This window comes from Sciurus carolinensis, chromosome 3, assembly GCF_902686445.1.
Source record: "Sciurus carolinensis chromosome 3, mSciCar1.2, whole genome shotgun sequence".
In the NCBI taxonomy this organism is placed as follows: Eukaryota; Metazoa; Chordata; class Mammalia; order Rodentia; family Sciuridae; genus Sciurus; species Sciurus carolinensis.
In genome coordinates this window covers 54,252,715-54,272,002 of record NC_062215.1, presented here as the reverse complement: position 1 = coordinate 54,272,002, position 19,288 = coordinate 54,252,715, and the positions used below count along the sequence as shown (strand labels likewise).

Genomic DNA, 19,288 nt, shown 5'->3' with positions numbered 1-19,288 from the left:
ACAGAACTCATCTGCTTTGTTTGCCACTGTATTTCCTAGGCAACTGAATAGCTCAATAACTCTGAAAAAAATAAAAAGTGGGGCTCAGGGGCGCCAAACAGGGTCAGGAGAACGCCAAACTCAGGAGGCCCTCATACCCTCCTGCCATTTAGGGCATAATCTGAGCCGGAAGGGTTGGGGTGGACTCGAAATGGTTATTCCAGGGAGCCAGGGAGTGCGCGGGCCAGGCAGGGGTCCAGGAGCAAGCAGGGGTAACCAGGCGGTCAGTGGAGCCTCAGTGAGCTGAGCCCTGCGGAAAAGAGAAAGTGAGTGAGGACGTAGCCAGGAGCAAGCAGGTCCTTCCACAACCCCACCTCACGCTGTCCTACCACCTTTTTCCTGCAATCGCCACAAATGACACCAATAGTAGCGTTCACCAGCTGTATGCCACACAGCACGATCTCCAGACAAGAGGCAGCCACCAGCACGGAGAAGAGCGTCACATTCCAGAGCACCACGTTGGGTGGCTCCTCGCACAAATTCCATTGAGTACGATTGCTCAAGTAAGCGCCCCTGTGGATATAGGGTCAAGTGAGTGGAGGAGATAACGGGGTGCCCCCCTCCCACCCCCATCTCCCGTGCACGCGCCCAATGGGATTTTCAAAGGACTAGTTAGGAACACGTGGAGGGAACTCTCCTGAGGCTCACTGGCACCCAGGTTTCCTGGCTCACGTGGGAAGGGCATGGGAAAGGCGAGATGCAGCGAAAGGGGGTCACGCATACAGGCTAAGCCTTACGAGCTTTCTCGGAAGTGGTAGTCCCACTTGCCGTTCATTAAACATTTCGGTCCAATTTGGAGGCCGGCTCCTGACACCGAGAGGCAATAGATGGCACCAAGTATTCCGAAAGCCGAAGAGAATACTGAACGCAGCATCTGGACAGAGTGTGGAAGGTGGGCTAAAGAGGGGTGCACGCTCCCCAGTGGAGAACCGTCGCGCCTAGTTCCCTCCCCCACCCCCCCGCCCCCATTGCCTAGCTCCTCTGGAGCGGAGTTAAAATACATTCCTGGGGCAGAGGGATACAGTCCTGTAATCGAGCGCCTGAAAATACATTTTCTTATAAACCCGGGACCCGGAGTTAGGCAAAACTAAAGGCCTGCAGAGATACATGGGGGTTGGGTATTCTGTAGAGGGTGCTATGGCTCTGTGAGCAAAGAGTTTCTCTCTCTGTGTCTCTGTGTGATGGTGGTTGTGGGGAGGCACTGGGGATTGAACCCAGGTTCTATCACTAATATACATCCCCAGTCCTTTTTATTATTTACTAGTCAGGATCCCGCTCAATTGCTGAGGCTGACCTCAAATTTGAGATCCTCAGGCCTCAACCTCCCTAGTTGATAGGATTAAAGGTGTGCAAACCACGACCCGAAAAATCTCTTTTTAATTTGGATCTCACCCTGCAGCGATTGCCGCAGCAGCCTGCTCCACAGCAGCCCTTGCCCCCTGCCCGAACCGCTGCGATTCCCGGACACAGCACCTGTGGGACAACAGTCGGAGTGATAGTGTAAGCCCTCCATCACAAGCCATATCCTCTAGGTCTTCACCTACTCCGGAAGCTGTCTACTATGTCCTCAGCCCTTTGGACTACAGGAAGACCTTATCTCTACCTCTCCTGGAGCATTGTTGGGCTCTACCTTACTTTATCATTATTTACTGTGCCTACCTAATCTGTGTGCTTATTCTAGTTTCCTTGAGGGTTGGCTTCACTATTAAACACTCCCCATAAATCTTGGCACACACTAGGTGCCTTTCTAAATGGGAATCGGGAGGGCCTGGGTGGAAGACCAGGGCCACACTACCTTACATTCAATGAATCAATTGGTTTCTCTGGGTCTCAGTTTTGTCCTGTGTAAAATGGGTTCTAAGAACCTACTTCACAGAGTTGTTCTTAGGATTTAATGAGATAACTGGTGGGCGTAGTGTCAAGACTGCTTTAGAGTAAATGGTATAAATGCCTTCAGCAGTGGGAAGAAGTATGGTGCTAGAAGGTCTGGTGAGCCAGGAAGAGTCTGTTCACAATGCTCTGATGTGAATTGTGAGATTTCCCATGATCCAGCCTCGGATCTCTTTTATATCCTGTGACTCTTCTCACAAAGTCCATCCCCTCCCAGGGAATCAGCTATTCCCTCTGCCAATAGTCACCTCCACATGCGTGGATATCCAAATCCAACTGCCCAAAGGCTGTGTTCACTCAAATGTCTTGATTTTAGGTCTGATTCAGCCTGCCTCAGAATGACCTCAGATTTTTCCAAATTCATCTCCCTTTGATATCCTCATGCTCATAGTTGAATAATAGCATCCACCAGGTCACCTAGGCTGGAAAACTTTAATCCTTCTGCACCCAGCCAGACCTCAAGTCTTCCTGACTGTTCCTTCAGTGGCTCCTGAATCTGTTAGTCCTTTCTCCTTCTTCCCTCCTTCAATTCCTAATCACCTTCTGTGAGGAAGATGTTCTTAGCCTCCCTACCAAGTTCCCAAAGCTCTTACCCCATGCCATGCCGCACACATCCTACATGCCACCACCAGATTAAACTTGGTCTTGCTGGGTGTGATGGTGCACACCTGTAAACCCAGGCACTCAAGAGGCTGAGGCAGGAGGATGCAAGTTCAAGGCCAGCCTTGGCAACACAGAGAGATCTCTCTCAAAATCAAAAAAGGAGGTCTGGGATTGTAGCTCAGTGGGAAAGTGCTTTGGGGTTCAGTTTCTGGGAACAGGAACTTCTTCATTTGGTTTTCTCTCTGCTCAAGTCCCTCACGGAGGATCCTATCAAAATTGAATCCAAGCAAGGCATTGGAGGCTCTTTATTCTGCCTCCAACCTTGTGTTTATCGTCATTGCAGAGGCCAGGTTCTTTGTTCCTCTCCCATCCCTGGAATTCTGCAGCCATTTTGATCTTTCCTTCCCTGTTGGTCTTGTCTGGCATATACCATGCAAGGCAGGATTTTGTTCTTTTCCAGGGGAGGGACTGAGCGTTTTAATTCTGTTGTATCATCCACAGCAACCTCAGAGAAACACCTGAGGAATTGAACAAAATTTCCACCAGCACTCTCACCTGCCTCTTCCTCTGTTAGGTCCAATCCAGGGCCAGTGCTGACCCCCATTGCTTACCCTCTCTGGTGAGGTCACTAACTGGGAAGTTTCAGGATCCGAAGATACCTCTGGCTTTACTAATGTGTGTGTGTGCGCTGGCGTTCGTGAGTCTGTATGTGTGTTACATTGCTGGAGATCTAATCCAGGGTCTTGCCATGCTGGGCAAGTGCTCTACCACTGAGTTCCAACCCCCAAACCAGATTTACACAATTTTGAATGACCCACCTCTTTGAGAATTTTACTTCTGGTCAAAGTATTAGTTTCCTTTTTGTGGTCTAAGCTTCCCTGTCTTGCTCCCTGCTGTCTAATTGTCTTTATGAAAAGAGCAGAGTCATCATAAGTTCAGGAGGCAACACGGTTTATAGCTCAAATCTGCTCATTTTCTCTATCACCATGGCCTCTGGCCTATTTCCAGGTCCTGTCTTCCCTCCATGACATCGTCTCATCTTTCTGCTTCTCTGGCTGACCTCGAACTATCCATTTTCCACACAATAGCCAGATGGATCTACTTCAATCCAGTGGGCTGTGGAGCAACTAGAACTCTCATGCTGTGTGCTGACAGGAAGAAACTGATACAAAAACTATGGAAAACTATTTGCCACTATTAGCCCTGAGTATTTTCAAACCTTAAGAATCAGCAGTGTTACTTCTCTCTAAGAGTGACAATGGAAATAAACACATATGTTCACCTAAGGCACCTACAGGAATGTTGATAGCAACATTATTTGCAATAAACCCAAACTGGCAACCATCCAAATGTCCATCAACAGTAGAATGTTTAAATTGAAGTGTATTCACACAATGGAATGCATAAGAAATTAAAAACTACAGCTGCACAAAATAACATGGATGGCTCTCATGAATATAATATTATGCTAAAGAAGCCACACAGGAAAGAACACATAGTGTATGATTTCATTTTAAATAGAGTACTGAAGAGATCAAACTAGTTTTATGGGATTAGAAGACAGAATAATGGTTACCCTTTTTGGTGGTGGGTAGTGCCTGGTGAGAGGCATGTATGGGATTCTGGTAATAATTATCTGAGTTTTTTTGTTCATTTGTTTTTTGAGATTGACCTGGAACTTCTAACCTCCTGCCTCAGCCTCCTAATTTGCTGGGATTACAGTCATGTACCACTGCACCTTGCATTATCTTTCTCTTAGTAATTGGGATTGCAGGAATGTGCACCATGCCTGAATGGTGTGCTCTCTCTCTCTCTCTTGCAATAGTTGTCTTTCTCTCTGCTTTGCAGTAGTTCTGGAGATCAAACCCAGTGTCTCACACATGGTAGGTAAGTGCTCTACCACTGAATAAACTTCCAGCCCTATCTATTTTTATTTCAATGGCACCCACTCCTGTCTGAAATCATCTTGCCTATTTATTTACTTCATTCATTCAGTGACTATTAACTGAGTTCCTCTTAGGCAGAGGCACTAGTCTAGGCACCAGGCATACAGCAACCAACAAAACAGCCAGTCCTTGCTCTCATGGGGCTTCTAGTCCTGCTTCCTTCATACCATTTGCCCCCACAAAGGAACACAAGCTTCCAGGGGAGCAGGGACCTTGTCTGTGTCCCTGTGGCATAAGGTGGTACTTCCTGAGAGTGACTCAATGTGTGGAGGGGGAGGATGATAGCTGTGAATGGGAATGTTAGGAGCACATCCTTGGACATGGCCCCTGAAGAAGACTAGTCAAACTGGGTGTAGGAGTGGGGGTAGGTAGTTTAGGCTGGAGAAGGAACACTATGTGACACTGGGTGAGTGTGTAGGCCTGGGAGGAGTGTGGCATCTCAGAGGGAGTTGAAGTCAGAGAGATGGAACAGAGACCAACAGCCATGAATCTATGCAAGAGAAGGGAAGTGGAAGAGACCTGAGAAGGTAAGAGGGAGTTGCTAGTTAAGTTGCTAGTTATTCCTGCTCAGCTAATAGAGGTGTGGCCGGGAAAGGGGATGCAGGTGAGAGCTTCTAGAGCATTTTTATCAGTCAGCTGTTCTGAAAAGATGGGAACTATGCTGGGTAGATCTCTCATCTTCACCCCACAAAGACATCACTAAGTTGACCATCCAAAACTTCCCCTAAATTGGGAACTTCCTCCACTTCCCCCAACAGATCCTAATCTCCAGGAAGACTTGGGGGCGACTTCTCTGCTGTACTGACCTAGCTTCTGAGTTTATCCTTAGCACCCAGCAGCATGGAGTGGGCATCCAGTGTGTGTGGTTGTGGAGGAGGGGAAGGGCAACACTGAGCTGACAGGTAGAGTGACTGATTGTTGACATCACTTCCTGGCTCCAGACATTTTGCTGCACCCCCCATGCCCATTATTACCCTGCCCTGATAACCTCCCACACAACCAGCTGCTGCTTCTGCTTCAGTCCTTGTAGTGAAGGGTCCCAACATCTGCTCAGCTGTGGAGGCAGGGAGGGGCAGGTAGGACATGCTTTGACCCAGAAGGGGAGCTCTTTAGAGACTGAGCCTCCCTGCCTCCCCCTGCCCTTCACACATTCAGCTCAGGTCCTTGGGGGCTCCTCCAGGGCTGTAGACAGAGTGCTGAGTGAGGAGGGGGAATTGGGCACGTTTCTAGTCCCCACCAAGCACTTGCCATCCCTCTGGAGTTCTGTCCTTTTCCCTCTGCCCTCCCTTCCCATTCAGACCCCTTAAAGTGGTGCCCAGGCCCCTGGCCACCAGCCTGTGCTCTAGTCGCCTCACCATCAATCCCCCGCCGATGAAGCCAGCCATGAGGAAGACATGCAAGCTGAGTTGGTCACTGCTCCAGGTCTTCCCATTGGGCACCAACAGGAGGGCATTGGCCAGGATGCAGACTAGGGAAAGAGGTATTAGGGAGAGCCCCACACAGCGGGCACACTTCCCTGTGCACATGGTGGGCAGTGAATGAAAGTGAACTGGAGGTTCCTGGTTCCAGAGGAAAACAGGCTGGAGCATGAGCAAAGGTCAGAGCAGAGGTGTGGTAGAAACTGGCAGGATCAGAATGATAAGGGATAGGGGCCCTGAGGAAGAGGAAGAGAGGCTACAGCTGGTGAGGGTAAGGGGAGGATGTGGTAATGGAGCAGGTGGGGGAGCTAGACACACACCTGAAGTTGCCTGTGGTCAGTGTTGTCTTCTTTTTTTCCGCCACCTCTCCATAGTCCCTTTTTGATTCCTTACCTGTTTGAAGACATTACCAAGCCATTTCATGTCTCTGTGTCACAATTGCCTCATCTCTATCAAGGTTAGAGTGATACCACTTGCTTCCTGAGCTTGTTATAAGGATTCCTTAGGACAAGGGGAGTATTTTGTAAACTGGCAGCATAAAGGAGATGTACAGTGGCCTCATCATTTCTATTTGTCACAGAGTTCCTCCCAGAAAGAAACGAATGATGATAGCAGGCTTTCCTTGTCTGTTCATTTCATTTTCTTCATATTTGTTTATTGATTCCCTTTTCCTTTTGAGACTAGTATCTGTTTCTCAGGGTAGACTCCAGCCTGAGGCCTGATTTGGTAGTGTTGTGGGAAACAGACTGGTCGAGAAGCAACAAGCAGCACTCCAAACTTTATGTAGTACAGGTGATCTCAGAGGAAACAAAACTCCAAATTCTGAGCCTTGATCCACAGTTTCTCACAACGTTTATAGGTTATTTGGCGTCATCTTACACCCCATCCTATCATTGTGGACTTTTTCCTCTTTTAAAAAAAATTCCTACTCCATGCGACTGAAATTCTTGTGCAGGATCTCTAACATAATGCATGCTTAGAGAAACAGATTAGAAGGAATGGTTCTTTTCACAGGCATCTGTTACATTTCAAGAGGAAGTAGTCAGACTCCTAGGGCAGTTATTTACAATTCAAAAGGTAGGGACCCCTGACTAATTAGACTTCCTGGAGAAAGGCTGAGAGAAGGGAGAAGACTGCTTCTTTCCCCAGGCATTGGTTTCTTACCATAATGTTTTCATAATTTCATTTCAAAACCAAGTATGGTTTTGCAATCACGTTAGAACCTTCCATCCTCTGGCCTCAAAGTTTGACTAAGTGATGCCTGTATATCTAATCCAGTTCCATGAACAATGCATTTTAAAAATTTATTTATTTTTGGTGTTGTTGTTGTTGTTCAGCAATCTGAGGTCAAAGAAATTCTGTCTTTTTGAGGTTCTGAGGTTCCTGGTGGCCTGTTTTCACCATGAGGAAAGGCCTCTCTGAGCAGGAAGTGAGTCCAGAGGAAAGAACAGTTGAGAAACAGAATGAGGTGTGATGACATTTGAATCTGCAGATCCAGCTGTGTTGAAGCCTGAACTCTACTTGGAAGCTTTTTCTTTTCTTTTTGGTCCTGAGAATTGAACCCAGGGTTACTCAACACTGAGCCACTCCAGTCCTTTTTTTTTTTTACATTTTTTAGTTATCAATGGACCTTTATTTTACTAATTTGTTTTTATTTTTTATGGTGCTGCGGATCAAACCCAATGCCTCACACATGCTAGGCAAGCTCTCTACCACTGAGCTACAACCCCAGCCCTCCAGTTCTTTTTTATATTTTAATTAGAGACAGGTTCTCACTGAGTTGCTTAGGCCCTCACTAAATTGCTGAGGCTGACCTTGAACTCAAGGTACTCTTTCCTCAGCCTCCTGAGCCACGGGGATTATAGGCGTGCACCACTGCACCTGGAATTCCTTGGAAACTTTTGATGATGTGAGTTGAATTTGAGTTGTGTTTCGGTCAGCCACAATGCAAAGAGTAGTTTTTGATACAGAGATTAATTCATTAAACCCTGGATTAATTATGGCCTATGGTAGAGATACAGGGATTCACAGTTTAGGACTGAGACCCAGCTTAGTCTCAGGCATAAACAGGACTGTGCAGTCCCCTACAGAATTAACCCACACCCAAGTAGGATACGGTAGTACCCATGGAAGAGATGAGGGTAGCAGTAAATACCACAGGCCTTCACAAATCTTGCAATGAAAAGTGGTACCACATGGAAATTGATAGCCAGTCAGACTTCTGATATAGCTTCTCCCAAAGTCCCACTCAAAACACTAGAGAGATATGGATAATAGAGAAAACTTATCACTAAAACTGAATGCCAGAATCTGAGAGGAATCCTTGTTGTTTATAAAACAGAGAAGCTGGATGGAGAAAAAGCTATGAAGAACTGACCTCTTGAATGAGAAGACACCTGAAAAAAGAAAATACTTTGAACTTTCCCCAGCAGGTTGCCTCTGACTCACAGGCAATTACTGTGATAACTGATACTTGGTTTTGCTTCTGTTGACTTGTTTAATGCTTTTAAAATATTTCCAGTGCTGCTTCTAATATCTTCTGTCTTTTTTTATTTAAAGTTTTTACATTTTCCTGTATTTTAGAAGGCCTGTTTGGAATCTGAGTAGCAGTTATTTTTATTCATTATTATTTGTGTGTGTGTGTGTGTGTGTGTGTGTGTGTGTGTGTGTGTGTGATGTGGGGATTGAACCCAGGGCTGGGTAAGTACTCTACTACTGAGCTATATCCCCAGCTCTATTGGTTACTTTTAAATATCGCAATGTCCTTTCACTTGTCTCTCCCTGAGAAACCTCAGAGTCTCATTCTCACAGCCTCCTTTGAGGGGTTCTACACAGATCTTTTACCAGGGATGGAGTCATAAGACCATGTGATCTGTAGTAAAAAAGGAGCCCTTCATTCCAAGTCCTCAAATCTCCCTGCATCCATATCCTTTGCTATGCTATTTAGTTGTCCCCTGCCCACCTCCCCACTCAGCAGAAGATTCCCACCTCCCACCATATGGACAGAATGTAAAGTGGGCAGAATCAACCAGATACTGTTTGTGAGCCTAGGCCTTAAAAGGAGTTGTTGTGTTGTCCTTGCCACTCTCATGGCCATGAGAAGAACATGCCTGAGTTAACCCACTGATAAAAAGAAGGTGCAAGATTCCAGGAAGAGGTCCAGGTTGGATCCCAGCCTAGATCAGGAGACCTAAGTGAAATAAATGCTTATGTTTGTATGCCACTAAGGCTGTGTGGGGATTTTTGTTACGTAGCAATAGTTGCTTAATACAGATCCTGTTATGCAGGCCACAGCTGACTGACTGACAAGAAGTAGCTGATCCAAAGGCAGATGAGCCTGTAGTCAGAGATTTCTGACATTGCTGAAGGTGAGAGCTCTGCTGAAGAGAGGCACCCTGTCTGCACGATCACTCATCAACTAACTGGATCTTCATTCATGGGCAATTTGTCTGTGAGACAACCTGAGAGAGACATTAGAGGAGCAGGAGTCCCCAAACTGAGAAATGTCAGAAGGAAGGCAGTGAGGAAAAGCCACAATGCAACAGAAACCATGAATGATCAGAATCTGCAGCAAGAGAATTGAGTAGAGAGCTCCATTCAGAAAGAGTCAGGAGGAAGGAGCATGAAGACTGGGAAGCAGAGATGGAGAATCTGGGTCCTGGGGTGGGGGAGATGATGATGGTGAGAGGTAGAGCAGGATCACCAGAACTCATGTTGACATAACAGCTAGAGCGACTGCCATGTCCTGAGTAGTGGGCCTTCCCAATGTAGACCTGAAGAGAGGATTCAGCCTTTGGTCCTGATGGACTAAGAGTGAGCCATGAGCCATAATTTACTTATTTGTCTTCAAGTTGAGCAGTAGTGAATCTGAGAGATGTACTTATTCTGTTTTTTTGGAGCTGATGATTGAACTAGGGCTATTTAACCACTGAGCCTTATCCCCAGACCTCGTTTTGTTTTTTATTTTGAGAACAGGTTCCAGCTAAAGTTGCTTAAGGTCTTGTTAAGTTGCTGAGGCTGATCTGGAACTTGCAAACCTTCTGCCTCAGCCTCCCTCCCAAGTTCCTAGAATTACAGGTGTGCATGAGCACACCTGTCAAGATGGTAGGTACTTCTTTTGGGGACAAGGGTCCTCAAAGCCAGGGTCTCATGTATATTAGGCAAGCACTCTAGCACTGAGCCATATCCCCAGATATGGCTATGATCAAGATGATACTTCTTTTGAGGACAAGAAAGAAAAAATTAATTGTGTGTGTGGTGAGGTGGTCCACATGTACTCATTATATTATTTTTATGCAATAATTCTATATGAATGAAATAATGTTAATAATGTTTCAAGACCTTATAGGAGTTTGGAAATTTTTCTTCAAAACAAGGGGAGAACACATTATCCCAAAGACTGAAAGAAAGAGATAGATCTCTGAAGGAATATTTACTGTGAGATTTGGAAGAATTTTTCAGGAAGGTTTTCAGTGATATCACTAGGATTCTGCAAGTAAGAGTCAGGAAGAATACCTGAGATGAAAATGTGCTAGTAAACTAGGCGAGGTGGTGCACACTTTAATCCCAGTTAGCTGGGAATCTGAGACAAGAGGATCACAAATTTGAGGCCACCCTTAACAATTTAGCTAGACCTTGTCTCAATATAAAAAACAAAATGGGTCAGGGGACATAGCTCAGTGGTAGAGAAATTGCCAAGCATACCTGAGACCCTGGGTTAGTGCCTCAATACCACAAAACAAACAAACAAACAAACAAACAAACAAACAAATAAAAAACAAATAGATATAACTCAGTGGTAGCGTACCACTGGGTTCAATCCCCAGTACAATTAAAAAAAAAAAAAAAAAAGGGACAAAAGTTGGTCTGACCAGAGACTTCTTTGTAAATACCAAATGTCACAAGACCAAGGAGTAATGTCTAGCTAAATCCATGACTCAATTAGTATGTTCATGTCCAAATTTATGCCTAGCATCATATGAGCACGTGCTCTTTGTGTAAAGGACAACAGAATTGCATTTCTGAGAATGTCCAGATTTGGAAATAGCACTGTCTCCTCCTCCTTTTGTGGGAGATTATTTTAACTCACGAGGAGATGCAGTAAAATCAAAACCCCCAAAAGGGGAAGTATTTTTATAAATCTAAATCATGTATATAAATCTGGTTGAAAACTTGGATATGTTTCCCTCAAAAAGCTCTTTTAAAGAGAGACTATAAGGGCTGGGGAGATAGCTCAGTTGGTAAAGTGCTTGCCTTGCAAGCAAAAGGCCCTGGGTTCGATCCCCAGCACCGTAAAAAAAAAAAAAAAAATTAAAAATAAAGAGAGACTATATAATATCAATTCTAAAAATGATATTAATAGTGTCAAGATGTTAATCATTTCTTGCCTGCCATGACCTGAGTCCATTTTAGGAACTATCAGGTAACCCGAAACCCAACTCTCTGTTGAAGGTGTGGCTCAGTGGTAAAGTAGTTGCCTAGCATGTGAGAAGCCCTGGAGAAATTCAATTCAATACCAAAAACAAACAAACAAACAACTGAACAACTTACTACTTCAGGTAATCAAAACACCTAAAGCTAGATCTAATATGATTGTAGTCTGATCTATAAATTCAAGGTGTCATCACATCACACTAGCAGCAGCAAGGGAATCTCCTTTGTAGCTTTCTTTCCCTAAAGACAGAGGAAGTTTTTTTTTTCTGTTACCCAGAAAACGTCTCCTTTGCTAGGTTCAGATTCAGTGCCTGTCTCTGACCCAGCACTGTGAACAGGTAACATGCTGAAATCAACATGTTAATTGACTTATGTCACCCACAGATCACTCTGTAACAGGAGGAGTTCTTTACCACCAAGCTAGGAAATTAGAGAAACTCTTAGGAAGGAAGGATAGAATGGGTGATGGGGAGGCACAATAAACATGCCTTTCAGGGAATCTGTCTAAATTTTATGACCCTGTTTCCCTGGCCATAGCTGAGTAGACCAGAGGCACATACCGCCCCAATATATGACAGAGGTAGTGAGTCACCCCCATTCTTGTGTTTCTTTGTTTTGAAATGGGGACTGGCTATGTACCCCAGACTGACCTTGAACTCCTGGGCTCAAGGGATTCCCCTGCTCCAGCCTCCCAGTAGCTGGGTCTAGAGATTCAGGCCACCATACCCAGCTCCATTCGTTTGTTTTGCAGTGATAGACTTTTTAGCTGGGTACATCACTGGCTAAAGACCATGTTTCCCAGATTCCCATGCAGCTAACTGTGGCCATGTGACCATGGTTATGGTCTACAAGAAGGGGTAGAAATGGTGTGTTCAACTTTGGTGCTGCACTTTAGGGATTATGAATGTCCACACATTTCCTTCCTTCTTGGCTGGAGTGCAGGCGTGAAGTTCAGCCTTTTGGACTATGTGGATGAGGGGAACCTTGAGAGATAGTGAAACAACACTATCTGAGGAGCCTGGATATCTGGACAACCTTGAGGAACAGAAACACTGTTACAACCATGGACCGCTTGCCCCTTTACTGTTTTGTGAGCAAGAAATAAACTCCTATCCTATTGAGATGTTGTTAATTTGGGGATCTGTTATAACCTAATAGTTATGTCCTAACTAATGTACAGAGGCTAGCAATCCATAAACTGTATGGCAGGATGAAAGACACAGTTATATTTGCTTTCTCATAGGATGTAAACTGAGAAAAAAAATGGGAAATGTGTTAGTTTTTCTGGACTGAAAGTTGGTTACAAGGAGGCCATCAGATTGAGTCAGTGCCAGTATTAATTCCTTAAATGTTAACTATATCATGCATTTTTTTTTTGTACAATTTAACGCCTCTGAAATGAGGTTATATCATACAATGGATGGTGTCTTGTAAACATGGTATATTTTGCTTACATTTGTGAAAATTTGGTCATAGTTGTTTGTATTTTCATGAATGCAACTGAATTATGTGTCCTATTGGTTTTGTACTTCTTGAGTTAAGATGCTGTTTGAAATGTCTTCAAAAGGCACAATACCATTTACATTAGTCTTGCTATATTGTATAGGCTGGCCTGAACTTCTGGGCTCAAGTGATCCTCCTTCCTCAGCTTCCTGAGTAGCTAGAACTATAGCCACATACCATCATGGCTCCAAATGAAGTGTGTGTGTGTGTGTGTGTGTGTGTGTGTATGTATGTGTGTGTGTGTGTGCGCGCGTGTGTGTGTATTACTAGCACATTAGACACATGAATACAATCACATGAACTTAAACTTGGGCTATGTTCTAATAAATGCATTACTAAACAATTTTGTCCTTGTAAGAATAGCATAGAATGTATTTGCACAAACTAAGATGACTTTGACATCACCAGGCAATACAATTTTATGGGATCACCATCGAATATGCTGTCTATCATTGACTGAAACATTGTTATGTGGCATTTGACTGTAATTAGATAGAAAATCTGATCTAACAAAATATATATAAGATACATAAGAAGAAACCTCCAGAATTTCAAAGAAAGAAAGATCTTTTTTCTTTTGGTACGGGTATTAAAGTCAAGGGTGCTTAACCAATGAGCCACATCCCCAGTCCTTTTTTCTTTTGAGACAGGGTCTCAATAAGTTGCTTGGGCCCTCACTGTTTTTCTGAGGCTGCTTTTGAACTTGTGATCCTCCTGCCTCAGGCTTTGGAGCTGCTGGGATAATAAGTGTGTGCCACTGGGCCCAGCAGAAATCAAAGATCTAAGTAAACTGAAATATTTCAGTTTCAGGGATAGGACAACTCAATATTATCAAGATATCAGTTCTTTCAACTTGATCTGTGTTCAATCCAATCCCAATCAAAACGCAACAAGTTATTTGTGGTTGTTGACAAACTGATTCTAGTTTATGTAGAGGCAAAAGACCTGGAATAGACAACCACAAGACTGAAAAAGAGGAACAAAGTTAAAGGACAGCACTACTGACTTCAAGACTTCCTATAGAGGGCTGGGGATATAGCTGAGTGGTAGAGTGCTTGCCTAGCATGCGTGAGGACCTGGATTCAATCCCTAGTACTGGGGAAAAAAAAAAGAAATGAACTATAAAGCCATGAAAAGACATGGAGGAACCTTCAATACTTATTACGAGTGAAAGAAGCCAGTGAAAGGGCTGCATATTGTATAATTCTAACTATATGAGATTCCAGAAGATACAAAACCATGGAGCATTGAAAAGGTCAGTGTTGCCAGAGATTGTGGGGGGATGGGACAGTAGAATATACGGAACACAGAGGATTATTTTAGGGAACTGAAATTACTCTATATGACCCTTTAATGGTGGATACGTCATATATTTGTCCAAAGTCATAGAATGTACAACTCCCAAGAGTGAACCCTATCGCAGACTATGGACTTTGGCTGATAAGGATGTTAATATAGTTTCACTGATTGTAGCAAAGTTTCCACTGTGGTACTGTATGTTGATAATGGAGAAGGTTGTGCATGTGTAAGGGCATAATATATGTGGGAACTGTACTTTCTGCAGTTTTTCCTTTGAACTTAAAATTATATTATATATAAATGTACATATATATGTATATATATATGTTTCATTTTGTTGTTTGTTTGAGATGGAGTATCACTATATTACACAGGTTGACCTTAAACTTGTGTGCTTAAATGATTCTCCTGCTTCAGCCTCCAGAATAGCTGGGATTGCAGGCATGTATCACCATGCCTCCTATTAAATGTGTGTGTGTGTGTGTGTGTGTGTGTGTGTGTGTGTGTGTGTGTGTAATTACAGGCATGCACCACATTGCCCAGAATATTGTGTTTTAAAATAGAAACAATAAGTTAATGATGTATTTAAAAGGCATGGAAACAAAGTAGGGGGTGAAATTTTGATGTTAATAGCCAGACCTGGCAGCACATGCCTATAATCCCAGAGACTCAGAAGTGGAGGCAGAAGAACTGCAAGTTTGAGGTCAGCCTTGGCAATTTAGGGAGACCCTGTCTCAAAACTAAAAAAATTTAAATGGACTGAAAGGGCTGGAGATGTAGTTTAGTGGTAAAGTGTCCCTGGGTTCAATCCCTAGTACAAAAAATAATAGAGATGTTAGTGAAGGTGTCAATTTTTTTTCTCAGTACTGGGAAGTGAACCCAGGAGCACTTCACCACTGAGCTACCTCCTCAGCCCTTTTTATTTTTGATTTTGAAGTAGAGTCTCCCAAAGTTGTCCTGGTTGGACTCAAACTTACCATCCTGCCTCAGCTTCCTGAGTTGCTAGGATTATCAGGTGTGCCACCACACGTGGCTTGAAGGTGTCAATTCTGTGCACACTATTGGTAAAGCAAGAACATGCCTTGGAAGAACATTCTTGAGAAATGCTGGAACCTAAAAAAAAAAAAAAAAAAAAAGAAATGCTGGAACCTGGTATGTTGGCACATAACTGTAATCCTAAGGACTCAGGAGGCTGAGGCAGGAGGTTTGCAAGTATGAGGTCAACCTCAGCAATCCTCAGTATAAAAGAAAGGGAGGAAGGAAAAAAGGAAGTAAAAAGAGGAAACAGTAAAGAATTGTCTGGCTGGAGGCATAGCAGAGTGGTAGAGCATTTGCCTAGCATGTGCAGGACTCTGGTTCAATCCCCAGCACCAAACAAACAAAATGCTGTTTGGCCCTTTCTTTATTTTATTCGTTTACTTTTTATTTTTTAATTTGAGGTACTGGGGATTGAACCCAGGGCTTCATGCATGCTAGGCTCTACCACTGAGCCACATCCCCAGCCCTTGGTCAATGTTCTTTTTTTGGGAGGTGGGTACTGGGGATTTAACCCAAGGGCATTTTCCCCCCAAACCATATCCTAGCCCTTTTTTATTTTTTATTTTGAGATGGGGTTTCACTAAATTGCTTTGGGCCTTGCTATGTTGCTGAAGCTGGCTTTGAACTGGGATTACAGGTGTAAGTCACTATACTCAGCCCTGGCCAATGTTCTTACTGGCACCGAGAACAATGTTGTATGGAAAAACATTGTTCAAGTATGCACTAGAATTTTTTTTTTAAAGATCTGAAAGAGTTTTAATTGACATAAAATTTAGAAGTTTAAATATTAAGAAATAATTGTATTGTAGTTTAACTGGCAGCATTTTTTCTCAGGGGTACATAAAATAATGGTGTGTTACAATCAATGGTGTCTTAGATTCAGTGAAATTCAGTATCAAAATCTTTTCTGTGCAGGCCAAGTTCCAGAGTCAACAGATACAGCACTTATCTTGACATACTATAGTTTGAGGAGACAGACAATAAAGAAATGAAAGACTATGCTAAATTATATGAAGGAAATAAACAGGGTGATGAGATAGAGGGTGACTGGGGTGTGGCTACCCTCTATTTGGTGGTCAGAGAATCAGAACTACACTTAGACCTGGGTGAGAGGGGCCCCTACCTGACTGCTTAGTTCAGTATTTCTCAAACTTTAACTTGATACACATCTCTGGGGGATTTTGTTGGAATGCTGATTCAGTAGATTTGTGGTGGGACCAGACAGTCTGCACTTCTAACAAGCTCCCAGGTGATGCTGATGTTGCTGTTCCAAGGACCACACTGGGTAATAAGGATGTAGAAGGTCCTGTATATCACAAATCCTGAAATAAAAGAATCCCTCCAGTCCTGTTTTTGGTTCTGGGACAAAGGTTTTGAAAGTTCAGGAACCATGGGAGTCCGTGAGAATTATAAGAAAGAAATATATGGGGCTGAGGTCGTAGCTCAGTGGTAGAGCACTTGCCTAGCATGGGTTCAATTCTCAGCACCACATACAAATAAATGAATAAAATAAAAATCCAACAACCTCTAAAAAATATTACAAAAAGAAAGAAATATATGAGTTGAAGTGAACCCGAAGCTTAGTCTTCAGGGGTGTGTGGTGGTGGGTCCCCAGATCCAGCTTCTGCCCACTCTGTCTCTGCAGTTCTGGGTTACCCTTGGACTTCTCCTGGTACAGGAAAGAGTTTGACTTCTGCAGTCTCTGGACTGTGAAGACAATTCCAGATGAGCAATGTGGGAATTGTTTGATGTACGTTTACTTCTGATGTGTGGGCCTCCATTTGTGCTGCTGTTCTGGACTTCATAAATATTTGCAATGGACTTGCAGGATATAATAATAACTGACATAAAAATGGTTGACCAAAATGCCAGGCAGGCTCTGTCCTAATTGTTTTACATGTATTAACTCCCATAATTCTGATAAGAAACCGGTGAGAGAAATTGGAGTTATTATCATTGTTCTCATTTTGCTGAGGAAGAAATTGAGAATGCCTGGATTCTGAGCCAGGCAGCTTGGCTCCAGGGTCTGTACCCTTCACCACAATGCTGTCATCTCCACTCAGAGAGGGGAACCTAGGGTGAAAGAACTTGCCATGAGGAACCAAAAGTGACTGAACTTTGAAAACATTAGAATCTTGTGATTCTAATCAAAAGAAGGAAGAAGGATCCAAGATGAGATCAGAAAGACAGGCAGGGGCTGATTCCCACACGGGGCCTTGTGAGAGGGTTAGAAGTCTTTGGAAGGCTTTAAATAGAGCTGTGTTAATCTGCCCTACCAGGATGTGTGCAAGTGCCTGGGCCGCTTTGTTCTTGGGAGTCATGCACACACCATCCAGATCTGTAAACTCTGGTGGGTAGAAAGCCCAAGTTGTGTTTGGAGAGCTGGCCTGTCAGGAGCCCAATGTCCTCATCTTGGATGAGCCAACTAAAAACTTGGACATAGAGACTATTTGATGCTCTGAGAGAGGCTATCAATGAGTATGAGGGTACTGTGGTTGTCATCAGCCAAATGCCCGACTCATCACAGAAACCAACTGCCAACTGTGAGAGGTGTTGGAGGCCCTGGGTGAATGACCCTGAGAATGAGCTTTCCCTCCTGGAAGTCTCCTGAGAGACAGGCTTACATGGCCTAGAAGTACCCTGCTGTCTCCCTCTCCTTGGAAGCCTGCCTTTGCCCTGCAGCTGACTCAGCAACCACTTGGGTGCATGAAGGTAGAGCTGTGACCAGGATACTGCTTTGATTGATTCCTTTGAAAGACTCGTGTGTTCCCCTTTTTTTCAGACAATTGAGCTGACTTACCCTCAATAGCCTTCCATACAAATAGAGGTGAACACTGTTATTGTGGGGTTCCATCCAGCCAAGCTTAAGTGGCCTCTTGTCTTGAGACTTATTTCTCAGAAGCTTGCCTGTGGTCTACCTTAAAGCTTCAGGCCTAGCTGTCCCCCTGGTTTTGAGTGGTGCTTTTCTTTTCTTTTTTTCTTTCTTTCTTTCTTTCTTTTTTTTTTTTTTTTGATGGATTTAATGCTGACTTACTGACACAAATATCCATTTGGATCTCAGAACTGGAGGCAAGTGTCTGAGACCTGTGCTGTTACTGCCTAAGATTTGGTGCCTGTGGTCACTTGTCTGGTTGGGGACTTGAGGACAGGGAAGGAAAGCTGCAAAACTTGAATTTCCTTTTGCAAGAGGAAGAAATAAAGGAAAGGAGTTGCTGCCAACTAAAAAACAAATAAATACATAAATAAATAGGGCCGTGAAGTGATTTAATTTATTTATTTACCTATTTGTTTATTGATGCTGGGGATTGAACCCAGGGCCTGTGTAAGCTAAGCACCCACTCTACCACTGAGTTACACTTCTAGACCTTATTTATTTATTTGTGGTACCAGAGATTGAACCCAGGGACACTGCCACATCCCCAGCCCTTTTTTATATTTTATTTAGGGACGAGGTCTTGCTAAGTTGCTTAGGACCTCGCTAAGTTGCTGAGGCTGGCTTTGAACACACGATCCTCCTGCCTTAGCCTCCCTAGTTGCTGGGATTATAGGTATATGCCACTACATTTGACCCTTATTTTTTATTTTTTTAAAGACTATTTTGGTGGTATCTGAAGAATGGATTGTGAAAAGGAAGAGCAGGAGCCAGGATACCAGGAGTTAAGAGGCTACTACAGACTGGGGTTGTAGCTCAGTGGTGGAGTGCTTGCACTTGCTTAGCATGTGTGGGGCACTGGGTTCAATCCTTAGCACCACATAAAAATAAATAAATAAAATAAAGGGATTATGTCCATCTAAAACTAACAAAAAGGAAAAAAAGAAAAAAGAAAAAGTTATTACAGCAGTATAGGTGAGAAAGATGTAGGTGTGGACCAGGGAGATGCATAGGGAGAGTATGGACTGATGGATTGAAGGTGGCGGTAATAGAAAGAAGGATGTCAAAGAAGTCTCTAAACTTGGGGCTTGAACAACCAAATGGACAGTGTTTCCTGAAGTGGGGAAGTTAAAACCATGAAAGTTAAGGAAATGAAGGTAGACTCAGGAATGAAAGTGATACTATGCAGAGGATCCAAGGATTACTATCTAGAATGTTTTGTAATGTGATCTGGCTGGGGATGGGAA

At 43.7% G+C, this 19,288-nt stretch overlaps 2 protein-coding genes across 2 annotated transcripts in view; one reads left to right on the top strand and one right to left on the bottom strand.

The window, feature by feature from the left end:
- Positions 1–274: 274 nt before the first annotated feature.
- Positions 275–6,004, bottom strand: Tm4sf5 (transmembrane 4 L six family member 5). The gene is made up of 5 exons (XM_047543825.1): positions 5,834–6,004; positions 1,432–1,512; positions 777–913; positions 354–552; positions 275–289 (listed from the first exon to the last, which is right to left on the bottom strand). The coding sequence occupies exons 1-5, from the start codon at positions 6,002–6,004 to the stop codon at positions 275–277; spliced, it is 603 nt and encodes a 200-aa protein (XP_047399781.1).
- Positions 6,005–13,970: 7,966 nt separating this feature from the next.
- The window catches only part of Cxcl16 (C-X-C motif chemokine ligand 16), a 32,706-nt gene continuing 27,388 nt past the window's right edge, over positions 13,971–19,288 (top strand). Inside the window, exon 1 of the mRNA XM_047547482.1 lies at positions 13,971–14,087. The gene's annotated coding sequence lies outside the window, so the exon portion shown is untranslated. The remainder of the gene's footprint in view (positions 14,088–19,288) is intronic.